A 15906-nucleotide genomic window follows, 5' to 3' on the forward strand; every position below is an offset into this window, starting at 1 on the left:
TCTAAAGGTCTGAAAATTGGGGCCCATTAATTTCTATGGCCGGGATCCCTAAATTACTCACTTAAAGGGGTTATTCAGGATTAGGAAAAAAACATAGGTTGTTTGGCACATTTCTAGAAAAAAGCAGCGGAGAACAGGTGAGGTACTGTTTTTGGAAGTAAGCAGCTGTATTTTTCTAAACATGGTTAACCCCTTAAAAGCATAAACATACAGAATTACCTCTAGTATCAGGATATGGAAGCCTTCTGTAAAATCTATAATAGAATATTTAATCCAGTACGACAATAAGACTAAAACTAGATCTGACATAATCCACATGCCAGCAGACAGTTGACTACACCAGTGCGTCTCAAACTATGAGGCACCCCCTAGTTGTTGGTGAGGCCTAACTGAGGAGCCAGTTTTCACAAAACTAACTATGATCTTCACAGTCCATTTTTTGTTTGGACTTTCGCCACTATGCCACTAGGCCACTGGACCCTGGAACAGTGAATACATATTCTCTGGAGAAGTGAATCGGGTCTAGCAGTGTGATGAAAAAAAATGGGTTTGGGTCAAGTAGTAGTTTGCAAGTGACGTTTTTGGCATATATTAGTAAGTTTTGTAAATTATAAATAAATAGGAGTCTGGAGAAGCCACCCTCGACACGCCATATGCACAAAGATCTGTTTCTGTCCCAGCCTGTATCTCACAGGCAACTGAGCTGGGCTCTGAGGTTTGGAATCTAATGCCCTGGAGTGACACATGGTTTAGGCATTACTTGAACAGTAGTACCCCCCAAAAAAAAACATTTTAGATAAATGCTTTTCAAGTTTGTAGAAAGCGATTTTCTGTTTGGCATGACTGTGTCCTCTGCTCAGAAAGAGACATCCATCAAGATATAGGGGGACATTTATCAAGGGCTATTTTTTGGTAAATACAGTGATACCTCGGTTTTTGCAAGAAGAGCTTAAAGTTTTTCAAAATTGTAACTTGGTTTAAGAGCATTGCTTTGGTTTAAGAGCTCCCTGTACTGGGTGGGAGGGAGAATGGGGGAGGGGCATGGTCTGCATAGCGGGGTCTACAGCACTGTACTCTGACCCAGGAAGTCTCCCTCACCTTCCAAATCATGGCAAATCCACTTCAGGCAGGTAATCTCCTCATAGCTGTAACCTCTCTCCCCACAGGCAGAGAGCACTGCATTTATGTGCCCACATATGCCCTGCTCATTCCTTTATGCTCCCTGCAGTCTCTGTCAGCCTATGTGTCTCCATCCTCTCTATTCCTGCTATAACGTGCTTGCACTCACACTCAGACATTCAAACTGCTATATGTAAAGTTTCTATCTCTGTCCTCCTGCACAGCTCTGTGATTCTCACTTCCTGATTGGTCAATGCTGGACACACACCCCTTCCCCATTGCTGTCATGTGACCACACAGGCCTCTGACAGCAGCCCTGCTTCTCTATTCTAGCCTGTTATACTACGCACCTGCATTATGGGGATCTGTATTTGCATTCTGTATCTACAAGCTGCTGGTGTGTTTTCAGGTTTATGCACTTACTATACATAATACTCCACATGCTAATTGCTATACTGTGCAGTAACTTATAATATCACATTTAGCTGTTTCTCATTGTTTGTTTAATCAGTTCTACATGTTATTAAGAATAAAAAATCATTATTTTGGGGTGGTGAACCTATTGTCTGCATTTCAGTGATTGGTTTAAGAGTGGATTTGGATTACAAGCACGGTCCCGGAACGAGTTATGCTCGTAATCCAAGGCACCACTGTATGTTTTTTGTGCCTTTTCTTACTTTTTTAAGTATTCGCCCCAAAATTTGCATAATCTGGAATTTGCGCCCAATTTATCTTTTGCACAATTGCAGGGCTTCGTCTGGTCAGTAGCAGGTGAATTTATTTGTGGAACATTTTGTGAATATTTTTCGAATATTTTCATTCACACATTTTTAAATATTTGTTAAATTAGTCTGTAGAAAAATTGAAAATTTAAGACTCTATAGTAAATGTCCCCCATAGTTTGATGGGTTTGGTGTGGGCTAGCTTCTCACTGAACACCTTTGGAATGAATTAGAACTGTGAATCCAACCTGCTCTTTTAATATGGAGCTGACGTTTGCTTACGAATAATTATTTGGCTGCAAGTCCATAATGTTGTATAAAACCCTTCGCAAAAAAGACTTGTGACTCAGAGGGCCCAACTTGACTATCCATAGATTAATGTTCTAATAAGCTCATATAGGTGTAATGTTCAAGTGCAATATACTTGGACTGCATAAATAGATCAGACCATTGCGTGGTTACCTTACTGCATTAGCGAAAAAAAAAGGTACGGTAGGTGTTTACGGGAAAGTGAAAATGTCAAAAGGCAACAACAATTTCCTCCAAAACATTCAACAGCCAATACTTATCGTTATGATGTAATGCAATAAAACAAGTCTCAAGTCTGAGATCAATAAATCAATAATTTATTCATCTAAAAAAAGTGTGTAAAAGTATAGACCTTTTGTTCACAAGGTATATATGAAGCACATTTATATTGAACCTTTAACTCGTAACTTCTGTTTATTTTTTTCATTGTTTATTTTTTGTTTGTTTTTTGCTTGTTTGTTTTTGTCTTTTTTTTTTTTTTTTTTATCAAAGTCTTTCTGAATGTGAGGTACCAGAGTAGGGATTAAAATTTCTTTTGGAACTCCAGAAAAGTTGCCCTCCTTTCACGTGTTTCTGGCAGGGCTTCGATTCCCATATTCAGTTTTTACGGCTATTTATAGATATTTGTAAATGTGTGTATATATAATATTTATATTTATATATTTATATATTTTATATATAAAATGGAAAAACACAGCCAGTAAATGCTTTAAAAATTAGTTCATTGAGAAATGTACAACTTTTACAATTTTTTTTTAAAAAAGTGATATATATTTCTATATACAAATACATTATTCTTTAATCTTTGTCACAGATCAGATTTTTTTTTTTTTTACTTCCAGAACTGGCAAAAACTTTACACGTCTGAATTTGTCATAAATTTAGAATAACATTTTCAATGAAAAGTAGAATGGATGTCTATCGATGTTGTGCAAGAGCATCCTTAACTTGTTCTGCGTCTTCGTTTAAATAAAAGAGCCATTTAACTCGCCTTTCTCCATGCTAAAACCAAATACTTCTTTAAATAGTAAATGATGATGAAAAAAAAAATAACACATAAATATCTATAAAGGATATATGGATTTGAGAAAAGAGCTGCCTGTATGTTTCATGCTTTTGTATTGGATTGCCACTGAGCTCAGTCTTATGAAGAAAGGAGTAGATGTGTGAATAGCTTTCATATGCACCGTATAGGAGACCTTCAGAGTATTGTGTCAGCTTCTTCATTAAGTAAACCACTTCAGCTAGGATTTTAGGTTTGGCAAGTTGATGAAATACAACTTTTTAGGCTACAAACACACACACAAAGTTGTAGGTTCACATGTTCAATTCCCACTAGTCGCGTTACAGCCCCACGGTAGTTGCTTTTATTACCATGGGACTGCAACATGGGCACAATATACTGCTATGATCAAAATGCATCAAGATAGAACAAGACTTTTGAGTGTAAATGGGAGAACCTGAATCACGTGGGAGATCATTATGCCATGTTACAAAGTCTATATGTAGCCGGGGCCTAATACTGTTCTATTGCAGGTGATATGCACCCTCACAATTTACAGTACAAACTGCAAAGACCATTAAAAACTACTAAATAGCACCACAAAAACTTAAAATTCGTTGCCTTTATGTGTATCTAACAATTCCTCATGTAACTAGCAGGGTATTTTATCAGTCGAAACAATGATCCAAATGCCTGCATAGTACTTGTAGTGGATCACTAATGGTGCTTGCTCAAAATACTATAACACCATTGAATCATATGAAGGCAGGGAAATGCTTGTGAGAGCAAGCCCTAAAGAGAGTGTTACGGTTGTGATCACCAATGGATGCCTGGTACCAGTTATTAGGTATGTGATGCAGGTTGATTTACTACTATGGGGTGATCATATTAAAATGTTGTAACTACAAAAGTGTTAGTTTTAAAAGTAGCTTTCAATACAAGGTTCATGGAATGTCATTTATACCATTAGGAAAACACAGCTACCTGATTGTCACTTCCAAGAGGAACAGAAAAAAATTCGCTTCTGACACGGCGTCAACACTGGAAAAACTGATTATGTGGCCTTAGCTTTTTGGCTACTGCATATACATCATATACTGAACGAAGAATACTGACGGGGTTTGGCACAAAAACAACTTTTTTTCGGTCAGAATGCTACCAGTGAACATATTCAGCACAATGGGCTTGAATAAAAGTAAAACCGGATATAAAACATGTATAAAATTGGAATATTGTTGGCCTAGTCTGTGCTACAAGAAGACAGCAAGCTGATTGAGCGGCATAGAAGTGCTATGAGAAGCTGATACAATAACCGAGTTGAAGATAGTGCTGTAAAGACTTATGCACCTGTACTGGTCGGGGTTTCACCAGTGATGTACTTTATCAGTGTGTGTATCCATCTTGTCTAGTTTAGTAGTGACTATATCACTGTATTGTTTCTTATCAAAGCTGCAGACTGCTTTGATTTATTGCTGGATTGCCAAGCTCCTTTGTGTGAAGTTGTAAGTCTGACCCCTCTCATTTTGCAGGTATACATAACCCTGACTTACAGGGCTATGTATACGTCAATCCATGTATTTGTCAGTAGAATGAATTTGCTTGTACTGTTGTTATTTCTTAGTGTACATTTTGTGTTGCACAGAAACAAGTGTTCCAAATGAAGTGCATTTTTCCTCCATGCAACAGTTCCAACAGCAGACTTTACACACGGCAATCTCAGGGCACTCAGAATGTTGGTCAATGCAGGATAATTGTATTCAAAGAATGTCCATGACCATGTTATACATTTGTGTGAGCACCGTGAAGTGAACAGGTAGGCATGACGTTCGGTCCTGAGTAGCTGGGTTGCACGTCAACCATGAGAGGGCGTTGTACTGCTCAAGCACAAACCTAGACAAGAGAAAAACAAAACATATTATAACAAATGGAGGTGTGCTTCCTATTAACTACAAAGAGTATGCATATAAAATACAGAAGACAGAAGAACAGGCAATTAATATTCTACTGTAATTCTTAAGTCACCTTAGAACGTCTGATGTAGTTTTGGAATCCAAAGGATGAGGAACACGTTGTGAAGTGCGCGCAGGAATGAGGTCATCATTTTGAGATATAGAAATATGATGATGTAGTGAAGCCTGCAAAACAGCAAAAGGCCAAGAGATTTATATGTAGACACATTGGAAAAGCCTTTTATATGGAGCTTTAATGCTACACGTTATATTACAGGCTCTCATTTATTCTCACTTTACTATGGCATTTAGATTAACTAGGAAAGTCGTTTGTATTCCAGATCAGCAGCTTGTCAATGGTTTTACCTTTAAAAATAAGGGACACTGGTTCTGCGCTTGTGGGCATGATGACCAAAACCATTCAGGCAGGTTTTCTGCTTTGGCTGTGGAGACATAGTAACCAAGAGCCAAAGGCTGCTGCTTGAGTTCTTCTGGTGTTTCCCTAGAAAGGAGCCTCTCTCCTTGACTCTATAATTAAAAGAAGACAAACGTGAGCACAAAGATTGAAAAGCACACAAGGAAAGGACAACTACACTCCTGGTCTTAGAGCGGAAATTATGTTCTTCAGTCACATATTGTTCATATGGGGGGGGGGGATCTGATAGGTGACTACTAGGTGAACTTGCGGAAAATATGGGTTTTGCAACCTCAGCATTTTGACTAGGGCTGCCAGGAAAACATGGATACTGACTATGTCTGTATCCAGGTTTTCCAGGACTCCCTAGGGCAGCATACATAACATGGTGATGTCACTTCCTGGATAACATGGTGATGTCACGACCCGACTCCCAGAGCTGTGCGGGCTGTGGCTGCTGCAGAGGATGATGGCACAGGGATGCTCAGTGTCCCTCCAGTGCCCTGTAAGTCGGGGTGTGACATCACCATGTTATCCAGGAAAAGTGCAGGGAAAAAAGCACTTTATAAGCATTTCCAGTAATAAGTGTATATTGGGGATTTGTATAACTTTTGGGGGGCAATACAATACAAAATTTTCACAGGACTTCTACTTTAAATGCCAAACTTTTGGCAATTTCAATCGACACTATTGACTATCACTGGGTGGGAGACAAAAACAAAAAGTACATCATTAATCTGCTCAATTACATGTTTTTACATATACAACAGTGTAAAAATGGCAGAAGGGAAACAATCTGAATGGCTGAATCTTCAGGTATGGAGTGTAGAACAACATTAACAGCACTTGAATTTTATAGTCTAGTGGCAGAGAGTAACAAAATAAAACCTTTGTAACAGCACAAAAAAACATTGCTTTTATACCCACAGAATGGTATCTAACATGTAATACAGACTAGATAATAAAACTACAGCACATAATGTATTGTTCAACACCCTAAAGTAATCCTTAAATTTGTCCGTAATTGCGGAACTGCAATTACTGACAAATTTAGGGCCCGTTGATTTCTATTGGGCTACTCCCACTAGCCATAGTTTTATGGATACGCAATCCATTCCGAAGACCGTAATTGTTAAACTATTAGCCAATAGAAGTCTAAGGGATCAACATTTTTTTGCGGACATTACATCCGTAACGTCCGCAAAAAAAATCAGGATAACCTTAATTTAAATTATCACCTTCCCATTTATTTCTGATAGCTGCAGATAATTTACGGTCCTTAAAATATCACTGAAAGTCTGACTGAAGACTAAGAAAGCTTACTTTTCTGTGTACATTGATAGTTTTCATACTGTATATTTGCAAAGCATTTATGTAAACACATGTCTATACTGGTTATACATTTTATGAATTAATGCTATTAAATGTATGTCCACAACGTACCCGGCTATGCTGGAAGTGTGATCCACCTCCAATGCCTGTTGGAGATCCTGGCGAGGAGTTTGGAGGAGAATGGAGATTTCCTTGGATTAAAATTCCTAGGTCATTTTCCATGTCAGGCATGTCCGGGAATGGTAGATCAAACATATCATCTGAAACAATACAGTTCACCATAATTTAGAACGAGAAATTTAAGCAGATGGATGCTGCTGTTATATTACATGCCTCAAATCATGTATTTAATAAATGCGTTGGGAACAAAACCTCCAAATAAGCTAATATACAATAACTAATGGCAGGCTCTCCTTCAGTATAATGAACACTACAAATTAATGGTGAACATAGGTTAATGGTCACCTCCTTGATGGGAACAATTAATGGCAAGAATGTCACAGAGAAAGGACCATTAACAGTAATGTAAAACACTGGGGCGACATATAATGAAGTATTCACAAATGTTAATGGCTAATTTAACAAATCGTTCTGAAGGGCAAGCGAAAGAAAACAGCTAGGAAGTCCAGTGACGAGGATCACCCATTTTCCTAAAACCGCTTCAGAGATAGATAGATATATATATATATATATATACTGCAATTTTATACTCAGCTATTAAAATAATCAAGGACACATTAAACCTGTTCTTCACTACACTCCATACTCTTTAGGTACACTTAAGAGGGGTACAAGTGATTGATGGTCCCATCCATGGTGGCCAGGTTTAAACAAAGCCTTAGTTCTGTACAGTTGTTGTGTAGGGGTGGCCATATCAGGTTACTATAGCTTAGCTCCTATTCACTTTAAGGGAAACTGGAGCAGCAGTCACCTGGCATTGCCGTGAAAACCCCTTGGATCTGTGGACCTGTTCCCCTAATACAGCAAATCTAAAGCATCTTTTCTCAATAACAATAAATTGACAATTGGGTTTCTAGTTGGGGTGTGTCTGTAAGACTGTTGCAATCAACGAGCAACACCCAGCTGTCAATTTCGTCATAAAGTTGTAGGAAGAACAGAGAAAATGTACCCTGCAAAGAAAAGATGCTTCAAAACTTTTATTTCATGAGGAATAAAAGTTTTCTCAAACTAGCCCATTGGCTACAGCAACAAGAAAAAAATTTAATGAAAGATATCTTGCATTTCTGAGATTGGGGGATAAGGTTTAGAATTCTGACCTTGTATGTGTCTAGTGAAGACTCACAAACAATTGATAGACCAAGAGAGACAAACAGGTTGCCAGAGCTATGGGAGCAATAATGAAGTCTGACAGTAACTCACCATTATTAAAACCATCTTCATGTGGATAATGACTAGGAGCAACCTGGGTTGTGGCTGAAGTAGGAAATACTAAGATGTGGGTGCAAGATGCATCTTGTGGGGTGCTGAGCTGAGAGGTCTGCAGATTCAAGGCTGTGCTGCGACCAAAGACAGATCCCATGGTAACTGCATCTGTAGTGGAAATATTTAACGTTAGATTATAATCAGTACTGTATATTTTTGCACTATGATTTTTTGCCTAAATATCACAAGTAATACAAATACTCAAGCTATTCCCATGTAATTCACCTGGCATCACATTGAAGGATCCCTGTGGCTCCATTGCTACAAGGCAGGCACTAAGAATAGATGGCGAGTCTGCAGCAGAAATACCACACATCCTACATGCTTCTTTCAGCTGACGGCTAATGTTCTGTAGTGAGCATTCTCCCAGCAAAATACTCCAGTCTGTAACACACAGTAAAAAGTGTTTACAAACATAAAAAGTACATAGTATTTTATACCATAAAGGACATTGCATTTAACTATGTACCTTTCAACTCTCCATGGCCCAGTCTTCCCAGGCGTCCAATGACAACTCTCCAGGGCAAAGAAGTCATCTGCATTAGTCCTACGCACCACTCCCATAATTTTTGTAGTCCAATTTTCCGTGCTGAAACTTTACTTCTTCTAAACCTAAGAGATTGGAAACATTTTCTATGCTGTAAAACGTGACAAACTTGACTGTTGCAGTAACAAACAGTAATTATTTGACAATGTACACAAGCAACCCATACAACATTGCTCATTTTGTTGCTAAAATAATAAAAAGAAAATAGCTATACTGACCCCCTTCGTTTACAAAACTGCATGATGTGCCCATATGCCCATCACCACTGCAGCCAATCACTGGCCTGTTATCTTTTACCATATACCACAAAGAACAGTGATTGGCTGTTGATAAAGATTAGAGTGGGTGTCAATAGTTTACTGGCCCTTTCAGCTATAACAACATAGTTGGTTACAAAAACTGATGTCATGTCCATCATTAATCAACCTCACTGCTACACGAGTAATGGGGAGGGGGCAGGTCTTCACTATCCTTGCGATGTGAAAAAGTGAGTGGTTATTTTCAGAACCTTGAAGTGATTTTCTCAACAAATAATAAAAAGAATGTAACCCAGTGTAGAGCTTCAATATACTGGGAATGCTCAATATTTACTACAATCAATTACTGCAAGACATTACCAAGATCCTTACCTATTGGGCACATGAATGTTCACAACGCAGGTCTCCAGCAGTTCCCCCTGTAAGTCAGTGCAAGATGCCAGGAGCCAGCGCTGATCATGAGACAGGCAATACCCTACAAATAACACGTTGTACTTCTGCCCGGCCTCACCAAATGTTTCTCCTGGTTCTGGCGGCTTCTCTTTCGTGGGGGCAAGCAAAAATGGTGGAGAGTACAGTTGCCCTGGGATTGGATGCTAGTAAAGGAGAAAAAACGAGAACTCAAGATGAAAACACAGACATAATACAAACCCTATCATGGTAAAGAAACCACAAATGCAAACCACATGAGCAGATCTTATAAAACAGGAGAGTCTATCTTGCTAAAAAGTTGACAGTATTCTTACATTTTTTAGATTTTTCTATTAGACACCTGACATAAGTGAAATGTATATACAGGGTACCCGAAAACTATACAGCAAACAGATTATTTTTCAAAGTTACCTCAGAGGCTTTCAACACTATGTTAAGGGCAGCTGCTGGGCCAAAGCCAGTAAGTGGCTTGATTGGAATCTGGGAGGCAACTGGCCGACGACACTGGCAGTATACAGAGAAAGCTAAAGACTTCAAATGCTGGATGTAGGAGACCGTCTCATCATTAACAGTCTGCAGCAGATACCGACATGGCACCACCTAGGACAGGACAAAACAAAAATAAATCAATGACAGTCAAAGACAAAACACATAAAGAACTGAACTTAGGGTGGGAACATTTTATAGAAAAACTATCCTTTTTGAAATTCTATAATATAATAAACTAATGACAAAGAGGCTGAACAGAATGGCAAACTAGTTCTTTCCATTATGCGCATGTACTCAGTAGTCCTCCAAATTCATGAGCACCAGCACACTAAGTCCACCAGCTGCTGATTAGCAGTTGTCTGTCTATAGGGTACAAACACACAGGGCGGATCCGCAGCTGATTTCTCGCAGCAAATTCTCAGCATAATCCGCTACGGATCCCTGCCCTGCAATGTCTATGGGAAACATCCAACTGCGACTATGTAAGGAGACCGCCCTGTTAACCCCCGCCGCAGCACACTGATAAGCTAAGCGGGGGGTCCACCTGGGAACACCAGAAGCAAGCCAGATCGTGGAGCAGGTAATGTATATGCTCCAGCCGGCGGGGGTTAATGGGGCGGTCTCCTTACATACTCGCAGCAGGATTTCCATCCAGCTGCAAGTATGGCTTCCCATAGACATTACAGGGCATGGATCCACAGCGGATTTCTCGCTGCAAAATCCGCTGCGGACCCCTGCCCTGTGTGTTTGCAGCCATACTGTATATGGGCAGTCATCTGTCAATCAACATCTGCCATCTTTGTAAGCCTAACAGGCCCTGTTAGATAGAGCGCTTAGCAGAACACCTGTCAGTTTTAAATCAACATATATTGCAACACAGAAGAAATTGCAGTGTATTATAGAAAGATCAAACAATCGCACAGTCAAGTAATAGATAAATTTGGAGAGAAAAAAGTAATAAGAACAATAAAGAGAAAAAACTTTGATTATGACTATATGAATATATCACTATTTGATATCACTGCACCTGTAACAACTTGAATTTATCTTTACTCCTAGCATTGTTCATACCGCATAGTAACCTTACCTGCAGGATACAGGCAGCACGAAGTGGTTCTGGTAAAATTTCCAGCATGTCCGTAAAACACCGAATCAAACCCAGCAGCCAGAAGTTTCCTGTGTGTGAGTCGTCATCTGAAGTATATGTAAAAGGATCCACTATGTATATTACAACAGTTGGGGATAAAGTGACACTTGCCGCTGGTTCTGCCACTGTTGGGATCCCAATTTTCTCTCTTTCTGTTGTACTGAGAACACATAAAAGATACATATACATTATTTCCATTAAGGGAAAATACATAAATTAAAATGAGTTTTCATTAATTTGAGGGTAGGGGTATTAAAAATACCAAGTCTGGCTGTCTGCCTTGTCTACACCAGGCTTCTTACAAATGAAAGTGGTCAAAATATGAGCCAGAAAATGGCAGGCATCATTTTAAAAATCTTTTCTTTTTTATTGGCCCCAGCTACTATCTAAGTAGCTGAGGGATGATCCTGAGTAGCTGCACACAGCGATCACTATTTAAGCGATCATAGCTTTAAAATTGCTTCCCTCGGAGTCTGGGATCAGCTCCCTGCAATTGGATCACAGGAAGCCAATCCGTTATATTTACTGCCCAGGCCTCTTCTGTGTACCGGCTTGGTGATTACTTTAGGCCAGTCATGTCAAACTCTTGCCCGCTGGCAAAAACTGGCCCATGGTGCCATTATTTTTGGCCCGTCAGGCAATTTAGAGTTTTGATTACAACTGGCCTGCCATGTCTACTATATAGGAGACTATGGGGGAGGGCTGACTACTATATAAGAGACTATTGGGGAGGGCTGGTTACTATATAAGAGACTATTGGGGAGGGCTGGTTACTATATAAGAGACTATTGGGGAGGGCTGGCTACTATGTAAAAGACTGTGTAGGGCTGGCTACTATAAGAGACTATTGGGGAGGGCTGGCTACTATTTGAGACTATTGGGGAGGGCTGGCTACTATTTGAGACTATTGGGGAGGGCTGGCTACTATATGAGACTATTGGGGAGGGCTGGTTACTATATGAGACTATTGGGGAGGGCTGGCTACTATATGAGACTATTGGGGAGGGCTGGTTACTATATGAGACTATTGGGGAGGGCTGGCTACTGTATGAGACTATGGGGGAGGACTGGCTACTATATGGGAAACTTGGGGGGCTAGCTAGTATTTGGGCACTATTGGAAGGGCTGGCTAATATGTCCGGCAATTTTGGGGGATTGGCTATTATATGGGTTGGGGGTTTAATCATGTCATATCAATTTATCATGTCATGTCATTTATCAGACTGCATGGGGCTGGGAGACGTACACCACTGACAGTGCCAGGAACAACGCACGCTGCTCTGACAGTGCCAACACCACGGCATTCTCGCTTCAATAATTATCAAGGTTTGCCCGCAACTTTGTCTAATTTTTTATTTTTGGCCTACTGTGTATTTGAGTTTGACAACCCTGCTTTAGGCTGTCTTCAGCAGCCTGAAGCAATGGAGCATAGATAACACATATCATAGGCACAGCATTCACCGCTATGAGCAATCATGGTATTCCTGATATCGCACAGTAAAAGCAAAAACCTGCTGAGGTGCAAATTTACAGATTTTTGGTCACAGCACATAAAAAAAAACTGAATAAAAAGTAACAAAAAAAATTAAATAAAATCACATATGATAGTAAGGTACCGATAAAAAGTACAGCTCATGGCGTAAAAAAATGACGCATCAAGGAGCCCAAAAAATAAAAGCATTATAAGGATCAGAACAGCCATTTTAAAACACAATTTTTTAAAAAGTTTTAACTATTTAAAAATACTTAAAGTTATATGAATTGTTGTTGTAATCACACTGACCGAGGAACATAGATGTCAGTTTTACCACAGCGGTAAGATGAAAATATCATAAAGTGTTGTGCCTCATATCAAAACACAGTTTCTACAATATGCGATCACAATAATATATAATACACAAAAAGAGATAACGACATTATGGCCACTCACCTTTCAGGTGTTTCTAGCTGTGGGGGTGGTGGATTGGATTCCACTTCTACAGTCGGCTGGCTTACTGCAGATCGTTCTGCAGAACTGGAAGAATTCTGTGCTGTGCAGGTGTTGAACGGCGCAGGAGCAGAGCTATTCCCAGCAGGCAGCGAAGAAGATGAAGATGACTGTGGTGCTGAGCCAGTCCCATTAGGAGTGGAACTGAATGTAGGGTTGGATGGTCCAGAAGATGCAGTGGGACTTTGTGTGTTCTGTGTACTTGGATTTGCTTGGTTTTTTGGAGGTAATAATAGGCTGCTGTCCAGCTGAAGAGAGGATAGATATGGAGCTAAAAATAGAGAGAGACAAAATAGTAATAATAAAAGTAAAATACAAGAGACAGTTCTAATCCAGTACAACTCCTTTTAGTGATGTAGGCAATGGTGGCCAAATACAGGATTGCAATCAATGGGTATGAAAACTGCATATGACTGACCTAGGTGTTGCCGGCAGGTCTGAGCGTACATCTGAAGCCGAGCGCGGTTGTCCAGGTCCTCATTGATCGATTCTTCACCAGATGCTTCACTTGTAGAGCAGCCAATCTTCATAATCCCATCACACAGAACCTTACAAATTGGTCTGTGCTGGCCAAGACGGCACATCTGTAATATCACAAAGGGGCAATGCTATGTTCTCTTCTTAAGTTAAGACGGTATATGAATACTATCTACTAGCTTGATTAGCAGAGGATTTTGCATAAACACTGGTGACCTGGATCTTCCACATTAAAATATTTGACAGCAGTGTCCCTACAGCCACAAAGGTGGCAAAACCTATTTAATAACTGATGGCCAAACAATCATTTGGCCAGTTGTTATCTCTCTTGTACTCCCCATATTCCTGTATTCTCTATGGGGAGGGGGAGGGGTAAGCCGCAGCCAGACAGTTCTCTCTGAGAACAAAGGGATAAGGCAGTGGTTTTCCGTATAAGTCTACGTTTGTAGCTAATATCTATATAAAAAGCACAAAATTAGATTTTTCATGAAAGAAAGGATAAACTAAGGAGGTGTATTCTCTTTACTGTCAAATTGCAACAAAACTAATACCACTTGTACTGCATGGGAAAAGTAAAAACAAAGACTCCTAATGCTTACCTCATACACTGCACTCAAGTCACTGAGGAAGGCTTTTGCTCCATCTAGTAAGGCTGGATTTTCTGGACATAACACTAAGTATCCTACATCCTGCTGTCCACCATATGGCTCGAGAAGTAGACGTTCCCAGAAGGGAAGAGAGAAAGGAGCTATGGTAAGGAAGTCTTTGTCATAACCAACTAAGAGGTTCGGTATGGGCAGTGGCTCTGGAGATTCTTCAGATCCTACATATATAGAAAGGATTAAAAAAAATAAAAAAAACACAGATCAATAATGCTTTCTATAAACAAGGGGGGGGGGGGGGGGGGGGGTGGGGGTTAAGATAAAATTAGAACCATTCCTTCCCAAACATCCTCTGGGATGTCCTCTGGACATGTCTGGGACAGTCAGGACGACCCTGTATACATTAGAGAGTTGACCAGCCCACTGAATAGCAAATGGGTTGTATAGTGAAGCTTTATTAAGACACTAATATGTTCACGTCATGACTGTTACTACCAAACAGACGCTCAGTGTGGAACACATCTATGTTCCGGACATGCACAACAGTAGGATCACACGCCAGGGATCAGCAAGCTGGTAGCCCTGACAAAGTCGCCATAGAGTGACAACAGGATAGTCCCATAAAATGGTCAGTGGGTGATATTTTATTAGTCATGCTTCATCCAGTCTGTTTCCTTCCTTTATTGTTGGTTTTTGTCACATTGTTATTTGTTGTTGTGTACCATACAGATTGGTAGCTAAGTGGCACTTTTATCATTATTATATAGTGAGTTGTTGGGTCAGATAGGTGTATTCTGTATTTAATACTATTCATGGTTTATGTGTTGGACCGTGTTGTTTATGCACATAAGGGCTTTTTGGAGGGAGAATACCATGTGGGTGTCCTTCCCTTGGAACTTATAACCACAATTGTTTTTTCAAAAATGCTTTTAATGTTTAGAGGAATCCTCTTTTGGTTTTCATGTAACCTTTAAAATATATTATTCTTTCTTATGTTTCAGTGAGTGCAACATTTTTTTGTATGTCCATCACTCCTTTCCAACTGTGATATATATTGTTTAGGACACCAGGTGGCACCCTTCCCCCCCCATATATTTTAGCTAAAGCTCCCTCTTTCGGTTTGGTACACAGCCCACTGAATTCAGCAAGGTTGGCCGACTTTTTACTAAAATATATGGGTACCAAAAGTAACAGTGTCTTATAAGCCATATGCAAAAGAGGCCGTGGAGCCTCATTGAAGAGTCTTGAAACACAGGACTAGCCAGATATCCTTCCAGGAAGCACCCAGCCAAAGGGTGGCTCCGGTAGGAAAACTACCAAAACCACCATATTAAGTGGCCCTATAAATTAATGTAATGACAAGGGAAAAACCAAGGCCATCCACAGACAGATGTTTCTGGGTGTTGCCCCTCCTCAGTGTGGAGAAGGATTCTGGCTAGGTGGGAGCAATGCCTAGTAGAGCCATTGTAAGTCATGACTTGTTACTGGTTAGCTATGCATGGCTCCCAAGGGATAAGGGCGAATCTGGGACCTCACTCCAAAATCCTTCACTCAACTCTGCTTCCAATACTCCCTTTTCTTTTGTCATTTGTCTCAGATTGCCCTTCCTGTGTCTTAGCGCCGTATTACACGACCTGATGACTAGTGTAAGCGAGTGCCGATCTACTAGACTTACA

At 40.0% G+C, this 15906-nt stretch overlaps 1 protein-coding gene across 1 annotated transcript in view; it reads right to left on the reverse strand.

Moving 5' to 3' along the window:
- Positions 1-2482: 2482 nt before the first annotated feature.
- Positions 2483-15906, reverse strand: part of MED13L (mediator complex subunit 13L) — a 101454-nt gene continuing 88030 nt past the window's right edge. Inside the window, exons 19-31 of the mRNA XM_069961420.1 lie at positions 14228-14451; positions 13570-13735; positions 13095-13422; positions 11105-11324; positions 9940-10128; positions 9469-9692; positions 8762-8904; positions 8518-8676; positions 8230-8400; positions 6961-7109; positions 5469-5630; positions 5176-5288; positions 2483-5043 (exon numbers count right to left, since the gene is read on the reverse strand). Coding sequence (XP_069817521.1) covers positions 4911-5043; positions 5176-5288; positions 5469-5630; positions 6961-7109; positions 8230-8400; positions 8518-8676; positions 8762-8904; positions 9469-9692; positions 9940-10128; positions 11105-11324; positions 13095-13422; positions 13570-13735; positions 14228-14451 — 2381 coding nt within the window. The 3' untranslated portion in view covers positions 2483-4910. The remainder of the gene's footprint in view (positions 5044-5175; positions 5289-5468; positions 5631-6960; positions 7110-8229; positions 8401-8517; positions 8677-8761; positions 8905-9468; positions 9693-9939; positions 10129-11104; positions 11325-13094; positions 13423-13569; positions 13736-14227; positions 14452-15906) is intronic.

This window comes from Dendropsophus ebraccatus, chromosome 3 (genome assembly GCF_027789765.1).
Source record: "Dendropsophus ebraccatus isolate aDenEbr1 chromosome 3, aDenEbr1.pat, whole genome shotgun sequence".
Lineage (NCBI taxonomy): Eukaryota > Metazoa > Chordata > Amphibia > Anura > Hylidae > Dendropsophus > Dendropsophus ebraccatus.